Consider the following 20,086-nt stretch of genomic DNA (forward strand, 5'->3'; position numbering starts at 1 on the left):
AGATTAGGGATTTTTTTTTCAAAACTATGACGTATTTTATAGCAAATTCGGAAAATATAGCAAAGAGTGGAGAAAAACAAAACTAGCACCCTGTCGGCCACGCGTGGGCCGAAAAGGGTGTTTTCGGCCTCCCTTTGGCCGAAAAGGTGCGTACCTGAGCCGAAAAGACCTTTTTGGTGAGTAGTAGGACGAAAAGTACTTTTTGGTCAGGAGTAGGCCGAAAAGTCCCTTGGGCCCACCTTTCCACGTTAATGGTTGACCGAAGGTGCATGGCTCCACTCTTCGGCTTATGTTAGGCCGAAGAAATTTTTTTTAAAATTTTGGTATATAAATACTGTGCAACCATTGTCCATCTTAGACACTAAAAAAAAATTCCGCGCAACCCTTTCCCCTCAATATTTCCCCGTCAACTCTTTCCCGCCATCCGTTTCCCGCCAACTCCTTCCCGCCATATGTTCCCGCCACCCGTTGACGGGAACATATGAAGAATTTATTTAATGGTATACTGTGGTATGGCGGGAAAGGGTTGGCGGGAACATATGGCAGGAAGGGGTTGGTGGGAAACGGGTGGCAGGAACATATGACGGGAAGGGGTTGGCGGGAAACGGGTGGCGGGAAAATATTGAGGGAAAAGGGTTGCGCGAAAATACATTTTTTCAATGTCTAAGATGGGCAATGGTTGCATAGTATTTATATACCAAAATTTTCAAAAAAATTGCTTGGGCCTAACGTAAGCCGAAGAGTGGAGCCATGCTACTTTGGTCAACCATTAACGTGAAAAGGTGGGCCCAAGAGACTTTTCGGCCTACTCCTGACCAAAAAGGTCTTTCGGCCCAAGTACGCACCTTTTCGCCCAAGGCAAGGCCGAAAAGTCCAATTAGGCACTTTTTCGTCCAAGGCAAGGCCGAAAAGTCCATTTCGGCCAAAGGAAGGCCGAAAACACCATTTTCGGCCCACGCGTGGCCGACGGGGTGCTAGTTTTGATTTTTCTCCATTCTTTGCTATAGTTTCCGAATTTGCTATAAAATGCGTCATAGTTTTGAAAAAAAATCCAGATTAGAACCGATTGATAAATAGTTAACTAGTACTACGATTGATAAATAGTTAACTACCTAAAATGCCCTTAACTACTCAATACACTACCAGAGATCTAGTGTAGTATTGGCTCATTTGGACCCTCCAATCAAATAAAATGAATGGTCCAAATATATTTAATGTACCGTAAAAAGTTTCAAAAACAATCTGTATTGACCTAAAAGAAATAGCGCTGGACATGCAAAACGATGAGAGGGACTCAGTTAGGAAAAGAGTTGTATATTCGTAGGCATCAACCCACCCGTTGGCTATAAAAAAAACAAGGCCATTCAAGACTTGCCCTTGAAGGTATATTTTGTAGAAAAAATTCCAAACATCACGAATCACTTCGTGACTCGAACCCAGATGAGCTAGATAACACCGTGCTATCCTAGCCAACAAGGTGACACCTTATTATCAAATCTCAACCCGTTGGCTATACACTACGACATTTTTGTGCTGAGCTTAGAGGCTGGGCATGGGTGGTCCCGGCTTAGAGGCAAGCCAGCCTCCAACCACCGTGTGGATGCCCTTATACGTTAATTGCTTGCATAAAAAATGGAGAAAATATAATAATACTGTACTACCAAAGATCCTAAGGCCCTCCACTATGTATCTGGTGCCAAAATTCTGACAAGTGTGCCACATATACATCAATGTCAGATGAAAAGCTTTTGGCACCCCTCTCACAATGTAGATAATTTGGCACCGGTGAAAGACTGGCCCACATCTAGCAGAATAATTGATCGAAGTACTAGTCTTCCTCTCACACAGAACCCATTCCATCTAGTCTGCATGCAAGATATGGATTTCCTATTGCCTCACTGAATTTGGCATCGGAGCATCTAGTTGCTCCGGTTCCCATAATTTTTCTTAAGGCACCAGCTGGGTAATGAAGAGCACCGATGTCAAATGAATCAAAAGTGAATATGGCACCACTTTTGGTCTACATAGTGGAAGCCTAACACGCACCCTCTGCTCCTTCTCCATTCCTCTTGTCTTCATCCCCTTCTCTTCTCTGCTCTCTCTCTCTTCTCCTCTCCTGTGCCATGTGTGCTTGTGCGCAACAAGTTTCAAATCCGCTCGTCCTCTCCGACCACCCAGTCTCAACCTCAAGCGCGCCCACCAATTACTCCCTTCGCCGCCGCGGCGCCTCTGCTGGACTGGCGACCCGGCGACCCGGCGGCGGGGAGCGGAGATCCACTCCACCGGGACTCGGAACTTGGACGGTAACCAGCCTTAACTTTCTTCGATAATACTAGCGAGCGCTAATCCCAGCTTCCGTCGGGTCAATAACTATTCCCGAATCCACCCTGATGCCCCCATCCCATGTTTACTCACCTAGGGTTCACTTTTCTTCTTCTCCTTCTATACTACCTGTATCTCTGCTGTATCCATCTATGTATTTTGTCATCGCTTACCATGGAAATTTGTGGGCAATCCCTTGAAACCACGGACGGATTTATTCTTGTTTAATCTCCATGCCTGATTCCACCAATCTGCACCTACACCAGCAACCGCTGCTTACTTCACTTTGACTCCAATCGACTCCTAGACCTTATTAGTTGCTTGCTTGCACATCCACCGATTTTTACTGCCTGTATGCTCTGTTTGTTTGTTTGTATGTAACCTCAACAACAGGCGATCTCCTGTCGGCGCCACCGCTAGTCTGCCCCATCTTCGATGGCCTTTCGGACATGGAGGTGTGGAGCATCTCGGCCCCCTACCGGCGGTAGGAATAATGTCTATCATGTTCTATCCCCGTCCCGATGATGCGTTTAGCATCGCCGGAGGACATGTGGAGGTGTGCCTCCAACGGATCTCGCGGGATTCGGTCGGTGCTGATCTTTGATGGATTTGTCTGGATCCAGTCTTTGTTTCTCTTGTTTGGTGCTTTCGATATATGACTTTCTTCATCAGCGACAACTTCCCGTCTAGTGCGCTGGTCCTACGGGGCCTTAGCATGACAACTTCCCGACTGTCTACTACAACAAGGTTTGCTCGGCTCCAGCGAGGGAGGGGTGATGACCGCGGTGCCTCGAATGCACTGATACGGATATGGGTACCAGTATCGGGCCAATGCGGATACATAAATTCGTCATTAAAAGTACCAATACGGATAAGTTGTAGCTATACTCAAAGCAATCTGGAGGAGATGAGAATAAGAGATCTTCAGAGATTAGAGAAGAAAGAAGAGGATATGAGCTTGGCTGGGAAGGACAAGTGTACATACATGGCTGCTGCGTGAGGGGACATTGGTGAAGAGGAGGAGCAGCTCGTCGCCGGCTAGCCGCCGCCGCCACTGGCCTTGGGACCTGGGTGAGCAGCCGCTGGCGACACAACCGCTGCCTGGTGCGAGCACGGGAGGGAGAAAAGACGCTGTGAGGGAAAGGATGGGGGGCATTGGGGCACTAGGGTTGCTAATTTTGCCTCTGAACTGGGCTGAGTGGGCTCTTACCTGGGCTGGAAAAGTATCCAAAACGTACTGGCTAAGTATCCCTTGAGTATCGCAATTGTTTTAAATTATTTACTCTCGGATACTCCAGGGATATGTATCAAGGGCGTATTGGAGGAGTATCGGTATCGGATACGGTATCTGATACGGATTCGGTTGTCGGTTGAAGTATCCGTGCATTCGAGGCGGCGTGCCTTCCGGTCGCTCTAGTGCTTGTAGTCGTCGCTAGGTGGTCCATGGATCTGGTTGTAATTCTTATTACCTCTAGTGTTTTTTGTACTATCGTTATTGGAGATGAATAGACTGGAAGTTTCTCAACAGGCGACCTATTCCTTGCAAGGAAATGGAACAAGCGTATCATATAATATAACTCATATTGGAACAATGTCTATCTAGTGTAGGCTTGTATAGTTTCAGGTGTCCCCTGTTCATTTTTCTAGTGTAGACTTGTGTAGTTTGTATACTCCATTTTTTGAATCGGACCAACTTGTGTACGTCGGCAACCTCTTGTTTACTTGGCTTTGACTCGAATAGGTTCCTAAGTCTTGCTTGCTTGCACACCCTCTGAGTTTTACTACTTGTGTACAGCGAAATGGAAGGAGTGTGTGTGCGTGCGCGCGCCCCTCTGTGTTACCCATAAGGGAGCAGCATCAGCATGTATCTAGTGTAGGCTTGTATAGTTTCAGGTGTTCCTTGCTAATGAATAATGATCTTGTTCGTTTCATGGTTACATCTGACATACATTCTTATGCCTGTTTACTTCAGGTCAGGTTCACATTTCCCTTCCTGCCTGCCAAGTGCCAACTCTTCGACACACTGCTCGCAAGTAGTAAGGAAGCGTCAATGATATGAACTGCAACAACACTTGACAGCGCAATGGACCCTCCAAGGGACGCGGCTGGCTCTGCTGCCCAGAGAGCCATGCACGTGCCGTCGACTTCGCCTTCCACTGCTACTCCTCGCCTCCCCGAGTGCCATGCGCCGGGCACTGTCAAGCCCATTCTCAATTATTCTATCCAGACCGGGGAGGAGTTTGCCCTCGAGTTCACGAGGGACAGTGCTATGTCCCAGAAACACCTTGGTACGTCTGGGGACCAGAACGCTGCGACAAGTGGTTACATGGACTTGAGAGGAATGCTTGGTGCCAGCCACACGGCATCAGAAACTGGTCCTGATATATTCATGCTCACACCTATTGTCGATCCGCAGCAGGAGTCTGAAAGAAAACCTGTTACTCAGGTTCAGAATAGAAGCAGGCACTCGTCGACTAGGTCGGGTCCGCGAGCTCTGTCAGGTGATGGCAGTAGTCGGGGACTGTCTCACGGCTATGCTTCTTCCGAAGCTTCAGATACCTTCAGGAGAATCAATTTCCTATGCACCTTTGGGGGCAAAATCTTACCCCGGCCCAGTGACGGGAAGCTTACGTATGTTGGTGGTGAGACGCGCATAATTCGAATCAGCAAGGATATTTCCTGGCAGGAGCTCAGACAAAAGACGCTTGCCATCTTCAACCAGCCCCATATCATCAAGTACCAGCTTCCTGGTGAAGATCTCGATTCTTTGGTCTTGGTGTCAAGCGATGAGGATTTGACAAACATGATGGATGAATTCGCCATGATTGAAAGTGAAGGAGGTCCTCAGAAGCGCCGTGTTTTTCTGATTTCCTCGCTCGATTTTGATGATAACCGGTTGTCAAAATCTGATGATTCAGTTGCTCAGTTTCTAATACCTCAGTCTCAGTCTGGTGCGGCTAGAGAATTCATTGCAGAGGCTGCTGATTCTGTCGAAGGAGTTGAAAATTTAAATTCAGGGGCCCCATCACTTAACCTGAATGAACCATCTAGCGATGATTGCCTAGTACAGTTTGAGAAAAACTTCTGGAGCACTACTCGAGCTGTTGTAGACAGTGAATCTACAGCTGCTAACTCAGAGAACATAGATATTTTTGTGGACATCAATGACCGCCTCCCCCCTGATATTCTTTCTGATTTCTTTGCAAAGGATGAGTTCCCAAATAAGAATAATGACCAACGCCTGGTAAAGATTGACGAAGGGGTTTATACATTCCGAGAAGATAATGATGCAATCAGCATGAAGGGTTTGTATCCTAATTACAATTTTGACGCTGAGAAGAAGGCAGAGCCTTCCATCATAGTTGCTGATGTTAGCAGCATGCCTCCAGCTTATGCCTCATCACATATTGACCATCACCCAAAGATGAAGAGGAGTGTTGAAGCATTTCAAGTTGACAATCCATATGTACCTATGGGGGACAATACGAATCTGCCTGCTCCAGATTTTGAGGTATGCATGTTTAGTAGAAGTCCACTGTCTCTTTTATCATCGCACTGTGTTGTCATATTTATGATTATAATGGCTTCAGGAACCAAAGTTCAAAGAGGACAGAACTGCCGCACAAGTCATGGATGCTTCTCTTCGAGATTCTGATTTTGAACAGTTGCAGGTATGGTGGTTTTGTGTTGCAACAAACTTAATATGTTTTAGCTAAATTCTCAAAGCAGAATCATCTAAAGCCACATGACATTGCTATCTTTGTTCATTTTTGTCAACACGTTTAAGTGTTATTGTTAGATCTGGAAAGACAATATTAGCATTTTTTGGGTGCATAATATCCAATGGTTCTGCCAACCAAAGGGCACCTCACAACCTCTGTTACGAGCATGACCAGTGACATGCCAACAATGCTCACTTTATTCTTTTGGGAAAAATATATTTTAACAGATTATCAAGAATGAAGATCTCGATGAGCTTAGGGAACTTGCTTCTGGCACTTTCGGAACCGTTTACCATGGGAAATGGAGAGGAATTGATGTGGCTGTCAAGCGCATCAAGAAAAGCTGTTTCACAGGACAATCATCTGAGCAAGAAAGGCTGGTTAGCTCCTGAACGTGTGTTGAACTTGTGTTTTAAGTATGCTAGTTTGATTTCACGCTTTTCTAGCATATACTATATGACAGTAGGCTCTGAATATGAAAGGTAGTTGTAGCATTACTGAACATTAACATTCTCGAAATCTGTGAGTCATATTATCAATGTGGTGTTATATACCACAGCTGAAATTTCAGTAGAACGGAGTTGTTGGGTGCGGTAATGATATGATGGTCTAAATATTGTGGTTTCTAGGCACAAGAATTCTGGCGAGAAGCTGAGATTCTGTCAAAGCTTCACCATCCAAACGTCGTAGAGTTCTATGGCGTCGTGAAGGACGGGCCAGGCGGTACCCTAGCGATTTTGACAGAGTTCATGGTTAATGGTTCTCTTTGGCATGTCTTGCAGCGGAAGGACAAGTAAGATCTTCTGGTGTTTTTCTTGTACTTGTCCTTCTTTGGATCTAAAACGTAAATAGCTAAGCAAAAAAAAATTTCTCTTGTAACTTGAAAGGTGTCCTGATCTCCGTAAGCGGCTCATCATAGCGATGGATGCGGCGTTCGGAATGGAGTATCTGCATTCGAAGAAAATTGTGCATTTTGACCTGAAGTGCGATAACCTGCTGGTCAACCTCAGAGACCACGCACGCCCTATCTGCAAAGTAAGTCGAATTTCTGTTCCATCCATTTAAAATAGTGTTGTAATGACCACCTGAGTAAATTTACCGTCGTCGTTATCTAGGTGGGTGATTTTGGATTGTCCAAAATCAAAAGGAACACCTTGGTTTTGGGGGGCGTGAGGGGGACGCTGCCGTGGATGGCCCCAGAGTTGCTCAACGGGAGCAGCAGCAAGGTGTCTGAGAAGGTAAATCATGTCTGCCCCTGGCTGCAGCAACTCTATTTTTTGTAGAGATTGTTCTTGTTTGTTTAGAAATATAGGCCTGACTAACCTACATCACGTATGTATGTTAGTGGTTGTTTTGTTTCTGGCCTGACCGACTAGCTTAGAGTTTGGTGAGGAAGAAGTTAAACTAGTACTAGTAACTACAGTAATAGGGCAAGCTTGTTGTTTTCGGCATGGATGCAGGTCGACGTGTTCTCGTTCGGCATCGTGCTGTGGGAGATCCTGACCGGGGAGGAACCCTATGCCAATATGCACTACAGCACGATAATAGGTACGTCTGATGATTCCTTGAGATGTTTTTCTTTTTTCCTCACTTGTGAGGTGTATATATCTTTAAACTGTGGTTGACCGAACATCCAGGTGGCATCGTGAACAACACGCTGCGCCCGCCGGTGCCGTCCAACTGCGGGCCGGAGTGGAGGAGGCTGATGGAGCAGTGCTGGTCCCCGGACCCAGCGCAGCGGCCGGTCTTCACGGAGATTGCGGCGCGGCTGCAGTCCATGTCAGCGGCGGCCAACCAGCAGGCCAAGCCGTTCCTGATGGGGATAACGGGGGGCCAAAAGGTGCTGCAGGCGCCGGCGGACGCGGCTGTCGAGTGGGTGCCCATGCGTGACGGGGTTCTCTTGGATGTCGAGGTCATGCAGGTCCTCACCCCCGAGATGGCTACACCGGCCCCCGACCACGCCGCGTCCGCGCCCGCCTCCGTCCTCGCGCCGGAATCGCTGCCCACGACCACCCCCTGGCCGATGCGGCTGCCACCAAAGACAGAGACCATGCTCTCCAAGCTTGAGATCTCAAAAGGTAAGCTTGTTACTCCTTGTTTATACCATTCTCATACCTTAATTGGGCTAATTGTACTAAACTATCTGAATGGTCTAAAACTTGTCCCATCTAGATCTAGTCTTGATTGGCATTTGGGATCTGGGATGGCTGTTATGATTTAGGTCTTGCAGAGCCTCACTTGAGAATTAGTTAAATCAGTATAGCATGTTTCGTTATGTTAGATAGATCACCTGATCGATGCCCGCCGGCGGTGAGCTCCAGTGCCACCTGCCCTCCTCCGCCCGAGTAGCTGTAGTTCAAACATCCAGACCTGGATCTCTTCTTCTGTAGGCTTCCTCTCTCCTACTTTTATCCTGCATGTGTAGAAAGTGGTAGCGAAATTTCACATCTAACAATCTATGTTTTGGTGACAGATATGGACATGGAGCTGAGTCCAATTAGTGCTTCTCTGGGCGCCATGGGCTCCCTTCCACGGAAGCTCCACGAGCTCCTTGCGACCAAACACTGGGCTCTGCGGGGGGTTCTGATGGATGAGATCCATCATCTCACGGCTGATCTGTGCATCCTATACAACTTCATGCTGAAGCTCTCAGATGCGCCGCAGGACCCTCCTATGGCCGCGAGGTACTGGATGAAGGATGTGCGCGAGCTGTCCTATGACATGGAGGACTTTGCCGACCAATTCGTCCATGCTCATGGCCGTGCCAAGATCCCTATAGCTAATCACCGCAAAAATAAAACCCTTTCTCGGGTAAAGATTGACCGCCTTCCAGAGAGGCACAAGTGGCGACCTGGGATCTCCCACAAAATTTCAGAATTCAGGTCTCGAGCATATGAGGCGATTCAGCGATACTGGCGGTACAAGTTTGATGATTGCGGCTCCGATCCTGGGTACTCACGTATTGCCCATGGCCGTCCAACTAATTTGCCAGATCCTGATGATCTTGTTGGCATAGAAGGCCCATCGAAAGAGCTCGAGCGGTGGTTGATCGATGGAGAAGAGCAGCTCAAGGTGGTGTCCATTGTTGGTGTTGCAGGGATCGGTAAGACCACTCTTGCCTTAAGGTTGTGGGGTATGCTCCGTGGACAATTTGAGTGCGGGGCATTTGTGCAGACAGCCCAAAAACCCGATATGAGAGGTATTCTTAGGAACATACTCTTCCAAGTTCGGCCGCACCAACCTCCAAACCATGGCGAGATGCGCCACCTCATCAACGGCCTCAGGGAATATCTACAAGACAAGAGGTAATAGTGCTCTGTAGCCATTTCATTTACTGCTATACTAGTCTATTCAGAAATTTTCAGTTTGTGGAGCCGATGATTATAATCGCTGTCCAATTATATGCACATTTCAATTTGCAACATAGATCTATTTTCTTGGGAAGGAAAATCAGCATACAGTATTTCAATTCTCTAGCTCCACTTTAATAATGCGGAATAGTAGTGTCAAGTGAAGACAACAGTACACCCGACGCCACAAGCCACATGAGAAGACGTCAGATGTGGCAAGGGATTAGAGATAAGCCAAATTACTTTGTTCCCAAGTTTACCTCTGTCGTATTCGAGAAAAAGTTTACCTCTGTTCATTTGGGCTTCAGCTCCTGGCCCGTAGAAATCACCCACATCTTGTGCATCCATGTTGTTTTTCTGGACTGCTTTCCAGCAGTTACTTCTGAAAACAACTACACTCAAAACACGCCCTTAGAAGATATACTGAAAATAACATAAGTTCGTTGGTTTGCTAAATTGAGATTGATTATATTGCTTTTCTAGGAGCGATCCCATAAAGGGATTAGGCACTCTCCCTACTGTTCTTAAAAAAGGAAACAGAAAAGAAAAGAGAGTCAACATCTAGGAATTCTGTCACTGCCGTTTGCTATGGTTTTCTTGGTCGATGTTTTTCTGATCTCTTAACAGGGCCAATGAATTTTTTGTCAGGTTAATTATACTATCCATGGAGTGCCATAAAGAGTATCTATTCATAAAAAGAATTGACATTCAATGAAACAGGTGTCCTGACATCACATTGAAAATCACAGAAGTCAATGCGCTGCACTGTACAGTAGAATTCTCTGAATCATCTTAAAAAAATGATGCTCTTGAAAAACCTCAAATGTTACTCTTTTTCTATTTTATATTGTCCCCTTGGTGTTTGGCTAACAAGCATGCTATGTATAAAATATCTGTCAGGTACTTAATTATAATTGATGACATGTGGGCTACATCAGTGTGGGATGTGGTTAGTCGCGCTTTTCCACAGAGTGATTGTTTCAGCAGAATAGTTACTACGACAGAAATTATGGAAGTAGCTCTTGCATGTTGTTGTTTTTTCCCTGAGCATATTTTAAAAATGGAACCTCTCAGTGATATTGACTCGGAGAAGTTACTGCTCCAAAGAATTCTTGTCTCACGAAATCAAAGTCCTCCACAGTCTGATGATGTTACACCTCAGATTATAAGAAGTTGTGGTGGCTTGCCACTAGCAATCATCATTGTAGCCAGAATTTTAGCAAGCCAACCTGAGAAACTAGAGCAGTGGGGCAGTACACAGAATTCTTTTGATTGCATTATTGGGGATAATCCTACAATGGAAGGGTTTATGGGACCAATATTGAACATTTGCTTCATTAATCTTCCACATCATTTGAAGACTTGTCTGCTCCATCTTAGTACATATCCAGAGGGCTACCTATTCTTGAAAGAAGACTCAGTGAAGCAATGGGTAGCTGAGGGTTTCATATGTGCAAACGAAGGTGAAGACATGGAGGAAGTTGCTGGGTGCTATTTTGAGGAGCTTGTCTGTATGGGCCTGATCCAAGCTATGGATATCAACTGCGATTATGAGTTGTTATCTTATTTAGTACACCAGGTGGTACTTGATCTCATTACATACAAGTCCATTGAAGAGAACTTCATCACTGTAGTGGATTATTCGCAAACAACAATACCACTTGCTGATAAAGTTCGTCGATTGTCGCTCCACTTCGGCAGTGCAACATGTGCAACTACACCAGAAAGCACCAGATTATCACAAGTTCGATCACTTTTCTTTTCTGGCCTGTTTAACTGCATGCCTTCATTTGTCGTGTTTAAGCTTCTTCGAGTACTAATACTTCATCTTTGGGATGATACTGGAACCAAGACATTGAACCTCGCAGGAATTTGTGAACTTTTTCGGTTGAGATATTTGCAGATCACATGCAATGTCACTGTAAAGCTACCAGATAAGATTGAAGGGATGAAACACCTGGAAACACTGCAAATAAATGCACAAGTACTTGATATTCCACCGGACATTGTTAGACTTCCGAGCTTGTTGCATCTCAGTCTTCGAGGTGCAAATCTACCTAGTGGGATTGGGTGCATCAGATCTCTACGTACACTCATGTATTTTGACCTTGGCAATTGTTCTGAAGACAACCTATGGGGCATTGGTGAGCTGACAAACCTGCGGGATCTTCATCTCACATATTCTTCATCACTCTCTAGTGAACATTTGAAGAGAAATCTGATAGCTCTGGCCTCTTCACTCGGGAAACTTTGTAACCTCAAATCTCTCACTCTGGCTGCCCGTACCACTGGTACTGCTGGAACGGTGGTTCTTTTTGATGGTTCGAGCGGCATGTCTGCCCCCTTCTTTCTCGAGAGACTTGAGTTGTTGATGCCCATTTGCATCTTTTCCAGACTTCCCAAGTGCATCGGACAACTCCGCAAAATCTGCATTATAAAAGTTGCTGTCAGAGAACTGCCGATGAGTGATATTGCTATCCTTACAGGATTACCTTCTCTCACAGTTCTCTGGCTGTCTGTGCAGACAGCTCCTGAGGGAAGGATCGTCTTCAACGACAAGGCATTCCCCGTTCTCAAGTATTTCAAGTTTAGATGTGGTGTACTTTGCATGTCTTTCATGGCAGGAGCCATGCCCAATCTTCGTAGGCTCAAGCTAGGTTTCAATTCCCATATCGGGGAGAAGTATGACAATATGCTAGCCGGAATTGAGCACCTTCTAACCCTCCAGTGCATTGCTGCACAAATTGGAGCTACCACCGAATCTGACTGGAGGGCTGCAGAGTCAGCGATCCACGATGCCATTGACAAGCACCCAAGGTTTCCTAGAAGTAACACACAGTGGGTGGATCTGATTGAGGAAGAATGTCGTCCTTCAGAGAAACATCATTGGAGCCAAGAAAAAGTCTCATTAGGTGAAAAATATGTGATGAACAAACATGCTGATAGTGGGTACGAATCTTCCTTATTCACGAAGCAATTCCTCGCAACTTTGCCTTTATTCAACGGTTTCTTTTCCTTCAATGCTACCATTATCTGTCAGGAAAAAAGACCAAGTGCTATAACAAATCTTTCTTGGCCATTTTCCAAGCACTGTAAAACATCGCACAATGTGGTTTTAGCCAGAACAAAGCTTGCTATAGTGTACGTATATTGTCATTTCCTCTTGTCTTTAACGTTTTGACGTTTTTTTTGTTCTCTCCAGGTTGTCTCAACTTCCCAATCTGCCATCAACTATCGCTTCAGGTCACCTGAAGTCAGGTAGTTCAATCGAGGAACCAAAAAAGTCGGTAGCACCATCGTTACCCTGTACGGTGAGTTCCCTCCCCTCAAATATAATCGTAGTTCCATCAATCTGTTTTCTGAAAAGGAGAATAGAGCTGGACTGCAAGTAGTTTTAGTAAATTCTGATTTGCAAAAGATGTGCATGGATATTTCAGTTACACCACACACGGATATCAATTCGAAAGGATGCATACAAGAACCAGAGAGCCCGGCTGCCCTGGGCGGCGGTGGTGGATCTAGCGGCGGTGGCGGGGTGTCGTTGTTTGCTGGGACTGGCAGTACACCACAGAAGACGCCGAGCTGGTAGGGGCAGACGCCGAGCCGGTATGAGGAGACGCTGAGCGCCCTGCCCCTGCCCCTGCCCCTGCCCACTGCACCAGCCACCAGGCGTGGGGGTCACTCAGATGCGCTCGACGCCTTCGTGCTGCGTTCCAGGAGCATGGTGGCCAGCCCGAGTCCAACCCCTTCGCCACCCACGCGTGCGGTCTGCCTCTACCTTAGCGAGGTCTGCGAGCACCTGGCTCACGGTCGTGGCGTCAGCTACGGGAAGAAGCAGCACAAGAAGCCGACGCCTGGTGATACCAGCAGCAGCAGCAGCCACCAGTCTCCACCCCCACGGCAAGAAGCCTGGTGACACCAGCAGCAGCAGCAGGGGCAGGCGGCAGCCACTAGCCACGAGGCTCTACCCGGCCACCCACACCGGAAACCGACGCCTGGTGACACCAACAGCGGCGGCTGCTACGAGCCTCAACCCCCACTGCGGCCTGCTGACGATTAGCACTACGCAGGTGCCCATTTGGTGTGACCGACTGACGAGGGAAATACACCTTGGTTCCTGGTTGTAGGTACATCCTATATGGAGATATATTTTTAATAATTGAACAAAATGTTAAAATAGTTTACAAGTATTTTTAAAATAATCTTTACTTATTTTCGCAGTTAGTATAAATTTTCAGGAACAAAAAATCAATGTCGACTTCAGAGCAAAGAAGACAAATTTATTTGCTATGATAGATCACTATTCACATCATTTTGGTCAATTTTTTTGTTTTTTTAAAAGAAGTCAAAGGGGGATTTTCTTTAGGTACGAGAACTATGATGGTGTCATTCCAACACTCCGAAACTATGTTATTATAGATTGCTTCCAAAACCTCATCAGTAAGTTTATCTGCCAAAATATGCCAGCACTTCTTAAAGAATATTGCATTAGGACCATTTGGGCCCGCGGCCTTCAAATCCCCGCAGAGGAAAGCACACGTTCACCTCTTCCGTCATGCAATCTTGTAAAAGTGCATCTTAATTTCATCATCTTTCAGACCCTCAACATGACCTCATTTGGAGGTTTGTATTCAGGCCGCTAACTTGGTTGTGAACGAACCTATAAAGTAGTCTGAGATGAAAGGATTAAGGGCTGATAGATCATCATGCCAAACACCTGGGTCATCTTTGATACTTTCGATTTCACTCCACTCCCGAAGTAGCTTGTATTATTATCACCAGATTTAGCCAGTTAATACGACTCCTTTGTCCCCAATACATCTAATCCTGCTCAAGAACTTTCCCTATACCACACCCCTCCCCCTACTTATGAGGTGAGTGGCGTTGGTCGAGATGCGGTCTTGAAAACCATTTTAGTTCAGGCGCTTTTGTATTGTGTTTTTTAGGGTGCTTTTGTATTGTGGTTGTGAGGTGCATCCGTAATCAAGTGTCCAGGTGCTGAACCTCGTTAAAATGCACTCAAACGGTGTTTTCCTTTTTACCAAGAAAACTTTCAATCTATTAATTAACTGTCAAGACAGTACAAACAACATCAAAAGTAAAAAAATACATCAAGGTCTGTAGACCATATAGTGACGACTACAAGTATTGGAGCGAGCTGAAGACGCGCTGCCTGATGAGGTCACCTACTACAAGTAGGGTCATGGACCTGACATCTGAGACCCGCCTAGGGCCTCACACCATCATTGATAGGTTTTTGGACCATAGAAGCATTCCGATGCGTATAAGAAAGTACACTCGGACGCGCCGACAATACTTGGAAGTCTTCTCTCCACTCGACCCGGCCATCACGACTAGGACAAGGAAGGTGAAGGGACGACGTAGGAACTGCAATGGTCGAGCAGTCTCAAGTCAGACTTTAAGCATAGTCAAGACTATGTTACCTGTAATTGCCGCAGTTGTGGCTATTAACACAAGTAACTGCCATAGTTATCTCTATTAAGCCACCCTTGTACGTGGAAGTAAAGAGGCGGCGTCGCACACCATATAAGCTGCCCTCAACCTCCTTGACAAGGGCTAGGCACTCTCTGTAATCTTAAACCCCCCCCCCCCCCCCCCCCCCCCCAAAGAGAAAACAAGCCTAAGGGCGAAGTAGGGTTGTTATGAATTCGTAAAGACCGACTGTTACATCTGTGCCGTAGCTAGGCTCTACCCCTCTTTCATACCCCTAGTACTCATTGTCAGGATCATAACCCCGACACCGCCGTCATCGCTCCTCCCACGTCGGAGCCGGGCAAACCTTGTTGTATTAGACAGTCGGAAAGTCGTCATGCTAAGGCCCCATAGGACCAGCGCACCAGAACAGCAATAGCCGCCAATGAAGAGAAGTGTAGATCTGAAGTATCCAACCTGTAGATAGACGAACACAGATGAATGAAGACTGGATCCACGTGGATACACTAAAGACAAACGCTGGCCGAATCCCATGAGATTTGCCAAAGACAAAACTCCACACGCCCTTCGATGATGCTAGAAACACAACCGGAATGGGGACTAGGCAAGGAGGACAATATTCCATCTGCAGAGAGCCGCCTCCACCTCGCACCTCTGAGTAGGACAGAAACCCTAACAAAACTAAAAAAAAGTATAAGAAAATGGAGCTCTCCCATCAGCAATGGTCGGGATCCATAGTGCCTCCATGGTCCTAAGACCACAAAAGACGAGGTAGACCGACGACGGCACCTGCGGGCTGCAGGAGAAACCCTAGCATAAGGTGCATGGTACGAGCGGCTGCCCGCCGCCATGCGTGGTGTCCTTACGATGTTTGGTTGGTGTTCGATGCAAGTAAAGCACCACCTCTCTCTTTAGTTTGTGGGCCTGACAGAAACAGGTAGCTAGCATCATTGGGTGATGGAAGAAGACTGATCTCCACGAAAGCATTTCTCTCCTAGATGAGCTGTAATTAGCAGCTTTGTCTCCAAAAAAGATGGGAACCAATGAAGCATTCTAGAGTAGTTTTAGCATCCAGGGAAGCATGGGCATGCAGAAATGGTGAGGTGATGGCAGATTGTTCTGCAAGAAAGCATTGCCTGATTGCCTCTGGACATGATCGATCATAGCGTGCAACTTTGTCAACGAACTCAATCCGGCTTACTCTGACGAATATTTGTTACTGCTGTAGAAAAAGGTGTGTATTAGATTGTTTTAAGGCATACTATTAATTTGGATCAGCAAGTAGTGTCTATGGAGAATCTTATCAACATCTATAGTACCAAGTCAATACCATTTGATTCGTCCAAAAAAATCTCTACGGTATATAAATATAAATAATTTTCTCTATAAACTTGATCAAAAATTGTAAAGATTGACTTTTTGAAAAACAAACAAATGAGCACTATATTCACTACCGGAAAAGGGTCCTACCCCGACAGACAAAACAATGCCGACGGCCACCGTCGGCCTACTTGGAGCTATGTCGACAGCCACGTCCTGGCCGTCGGCTTATCCTAGCCGTCGGGCTACCCCGAGCTAAGCCGACGGCACCCGTCGGCACAATATGGCCGTCGGCCTAGCTGCGAATACGCCGACAGCAGCCGTCGGCATAACCCAGCCGTCGGCATAGCAGTGGGCCCGGCGACCCTACCCGTGACCAGCGACTAACGCCGTCAAATCTATGCCGACGGTCGGAACGGGCGTCGTCGGCATATCTCCGCATGCCACGTCACCAATCCGCGGCGCACCGTCCAGCACATATGCCGACGGCGGCCATCGGCATACCCACCACGTCACCGATCTGCGGCACGCCGCCCACCCAAACCCTGCCGTCTCTATGCCGACGGCAATGCCGTCGGCATAGTTATTTTATTTTTTATATATGTTTTTATTCTTTTTATGTATTATTATATTAACTGACATGTAGCATATGCTTTTTATGTATTATTATATGAATATATATGTACTTTGTCATTTTTTCCATAGATTATGAATATATATATATATATAGTTTGTATTTTTTTCGAGCACGTTAATAATGTGCCATCATGTTCTTTTGAATATAGGTCCTTATATTTTATTAAAATGAAAAACAGCTATGCCGATAGAAGTTTTGTGGCGGTTGCAAACGCCCGGCACCCGTCTCCGGAGTGTGACCCCCTCACGTCCGCGGTGTGCCCCCCTCACGGACGGCGCCACTGCCGGCACCTGGAGGACGAAAACAGCCGCATCGGGTCTATACGGAGGGGACGTTGCTCCCAAGTGTTTCTATAGGATGACCTACCACAACCGGGTGGTGTTTTGGCATGTCCCCCCCCCTAACGGACGGCGCCGCCGCCGGCACCTGGAGGGGGGAAACAGACGCGTCGGGTCTTAGTATTTAGATCCAACTGCCATCAAGGAGAATTTCATGTCCCTTAAGCGGGACGGGTGGTGTTGTGGCATGTCCGAAGAGGCGACACGCATCTCCGGGGCGTGGCCCCCCTCACGGACGGCGCCGCCGCCGGCACCTGGAGGGGGGAAACGGACGCGTCGGGTCTACACGGAGGGTATGTAGTTGTGGGTTTGGCCCGGATGTTGCTCCCAGGTGTCCCTCTGGGCTGACCTGACATAACCGGATGGAGAGGTCCACTGGTCAAAGCCCGTCCGCAGAAAGTCAAAGGGCTAGATCTTGTGGTCAACCGCTCCAGGGTTAGGCGAGACGGGGGCCCTGGGGAGGTAGCAATGCCACCAGAGCGTCGCACCGGCCCCTCATACATGTGGGGTGGTGTTGTGGCATGTCCGAAGAGGCGGCATGCATCTCCAGGACGTGGCGCCCCTCACGGACGGCGCCGCCGCCAGCACCTGGAGGGGGGAAACGGACGCGTCGGGTCTACACGAAGGGGATGTAGCAGTGGGTTTCGCCCCGGATGTTGCTCCCAGGTGTCCCTATGGCTGACCCGACACAACTGGGTGGAGAGGTCCACTGGTCAAAGCCCGTCCGTGGAGAGTCAAAGGGCTAGATCTCGTGGTCAACCGCTCCAGGGTTAGGTGGGACGGGGGCCCTGGGGGTAGCAATGCCACCGGAGCGTCGCACCGGCCCCTCATACATGCGGATGGTGTTGTGGCATGTCCGAAGAGGCGACACGCATCTCCGGGGTGTGGCCCCCCTCACGGACGGTGCCGCCATCGGCACCTGGAGGGGGGAAACGAACGCGTCGGGTCCACACGGAGGGGATGTAGCTGTGTGTTTGGCCCGGATGTTGCTCCCAGGTGTCCCTCTGGGCTGACCTGACACAACCTGGTGGAGAGGTCCACTGTTCAAAGCCTGTCCGTGGAAAGTCAAAGGGCTAGATCTCATGGTCAACCGCTCCAGGGTTAGGCGGGACGGGGGCCCTGGGGGTAGCAATGCCACCGGAGCGTCGCACTGGCCCCTCATACATGCGGGGTGGTGTTGTGGCATGTCCGAAGAAACGGCATGCGTCTCCAAGACGTGGCCCCCCTCATGGACGTTGCCGCCGCCGGCACCTGGAGGGGGGAAACGGACGCGTCGGGTCTACATGGAGGGGATGTTGCTGTGTGTTTGGCCCGGATGTTGCTCCCAGGTGTCCCTCTAGGTTGACCTGACACAACCGGGTGGAGAGGTCCACTGGTCAAAGCCCGTCCGTGGAAAGTCAAAGGGCTAGATCTCGTGGTCAACCGCTCTAGGGTTAGGCGGGACGTGGGCCCTGGGGGGGTAGCAATGCCACCGAAAGCGTCGCACCGGCCCCTCATACATGCGGGGTGGTGCTGTGGCATGCCTGAAGAGGCGGCACACGTCTCTCGAGCGTGGCCCCCCTCACGGACGGCACCGCCGCCGGCACCTGGAGGGGGGAAACAGACCCGTCGGGTCTACACGGAGGAGATGTAGCTGTGGGTTTGGCCCGGATGTTGCTCCCAGGTGTCCCTTTGGGCTAACCTGACACAACCGGGTGGAGAGGTCCACTTGTCAAAGCCCATCCGTGGAAAGTCAAACGACTAGATCTCGCGGTCAACCGCTCCACGGTTAGGAAGGACGAGGGCCCTGGGGGTAGCAATGCCACCGGAGCATCGCATTGGCCCCTCATACATGCGGGTGGTGTTATGGCATGTCTGCAGAGGCGGCACGCGTCTCGAGGACGTGGCCCCCTCACGGACGGCGCCGCCGCCAGCACCTAGAGGGGGGAAACGGAAGCGTCGGGTCTGCACGGAGGGGATGTAGATGTGGGTTTGGCCCGGATGTTGCTCCCAGGTGTCCCTGTGTGCTGACCTGACACAACCGGGTGGAGAGGTCCACTGGTCAAAGCCCATCCACGGAAAGTCAAAGTGCTAGATCTCGTGGTCAACCGCTCCAGGGTTAGGTGGGACGGGGGCCCTGGGAGGGTAGCAATGCCACCGGAGCGTCGCACCGGCCCCTCATACATGTGGGGCGGTGTTGTGGCATGTCCGAAGAGGCGGCACGCGTCTCCGGGACGTGGCCCCCCTCACGGACGGCGCCGCCGCCGGCACCTGGAGGGGGGAAACGGACGCGTCGGGTCTACACAGAGGGGATGTAGCTGTGGGTTTGGCCCGGATGTTGCTCCCAGGTGTCCCTTTATGCTGACCTGACACAACCGCGTGGAGAGGTCCACTGTTCAAAGCCCGTCCGTGGGAAGTCAAAGGGCTAGATATCGTGGTCAACCGCTCCAGGGTTAGGCGGGACGGGGGCCCTGGGGGGTAGCAATGCCACCGGAGCGTCGCACCGGCCCCTCATACATGCGCGGTGGTGCGGTGGCATGTCCGAAGAGGTGGCACGCGTCTCCGGGGTTTGGCGCCCCTCGCGGACGGCGCCACCGCCGGCACCTGGAGGGGGAAACGGACGCGTCGGGTCTACACGAAGGGGATCTTGCTGTGGGTCTGGCCCGGATGTTGCTCCAAAGTGTTCCTATGGGCTGACCTAACACAACCGGGTGGAGAGGTCCACTGGTCAAAGCCCGTCTGTGCAAAGTCAAAGCCCGACCGCCGCCGGCACCTCGAGGGGGAAACGGACGCGTCGGGTCTACACGGAGGGGATGTAGCTGTCGGTTTGGCCCGGATGTTGTTTCTAGGTGTCCCTCTGAGCTGACCTGACACAACCGGGTGGAGAGGTCCACTGTTCAAAGCCCGTACGTGGAAAGTCAAAGGGCTAGATCTCGTGGTCAACCGCTCCAGGGTTAGGCGGGA

At 49.0% G+C, this 20,086-nt stretch overlaps 1 protein-coding gene across 1 annotated transcript; it reads left to right on the forward strand.

Annotated features, from left to right (window-relative positions):
* Positions 1 to 1,951: 1,951 nt before the first annotated feature.
* On the forward strand, positions 1,952 to 13,706 carry LOC125516104 (disease resistance protein RGA5-like). Its single transcript, XM_048681583.1, has 13 exons — positions 1,952 to 2,303; positions 4,295 to 5,833; positions 5,913 to 5,993; positions 6,272 to 6,424; positions 6,674 to 6,837; positions 6,932 to 7,079; positions 7,160 to 7,282; positions 7,505 to 7,592; positions 7,682 to 8,122; positions 8,518 to 9,349; positions 10,295 to 12,343; positions 12,597 to 12,705; positions 12,832 to 13,706. The coding sequence occupies exons 2-13, from the start codon at positions 4,406 to 4,408 to the stop codon at positions 13,015 to 13,017; spliced, it is 5,802 nt and encodes a 1,933-aa protein (XP_048537540.1). The 5' UTR covers positions 1,952 to 2,303; positions 4,295 to 4,405; the 3' UTR covers positions 13,018 to 13,706.
* Positions 13,707 to 20,086: the final 6,380 nt, after the last annotated feature.

Source organism: Triticum urartu, chromosome 6, assembly GCF_003073215.2.
Source record: "Triticum urartu cultivar G1812 chromosome 6, Tu2.1, whole genome shotgun sequence".
Classification (NCBI taxonomy): Eukaryota; Viridiplantae; Streptophyta; class Magnoliopsida; order Poales; family Poaceae; genus Triticum; species Triticum urartu.

Excerpts from the sequence above, each read along its gene's own strand:
- LOC125516104 (XM_048681583.1), top strand. The coding sequence starts at position 4,406 with ATGGACCCTCCAAGGGACGCGGCTGGCTCTGCTGCCCAGAGAGCCATG. Across the intron at positions 5,994-6,271 it reads CTGATTTTGAACAGTTGCAG|ATTATCAAGAATGAAGATCT; the intron begins GTATGGTGGTTT and ends ATATTTTAACAG. Across the intron at positions 6,425-6,673 it reads CATCTGAGCAAGAAAGGCTG|GCACAAGAATTCTGGCGAGA; the intron begins GTTAGCTCCTGA and ends TGTGGTTTCTAG.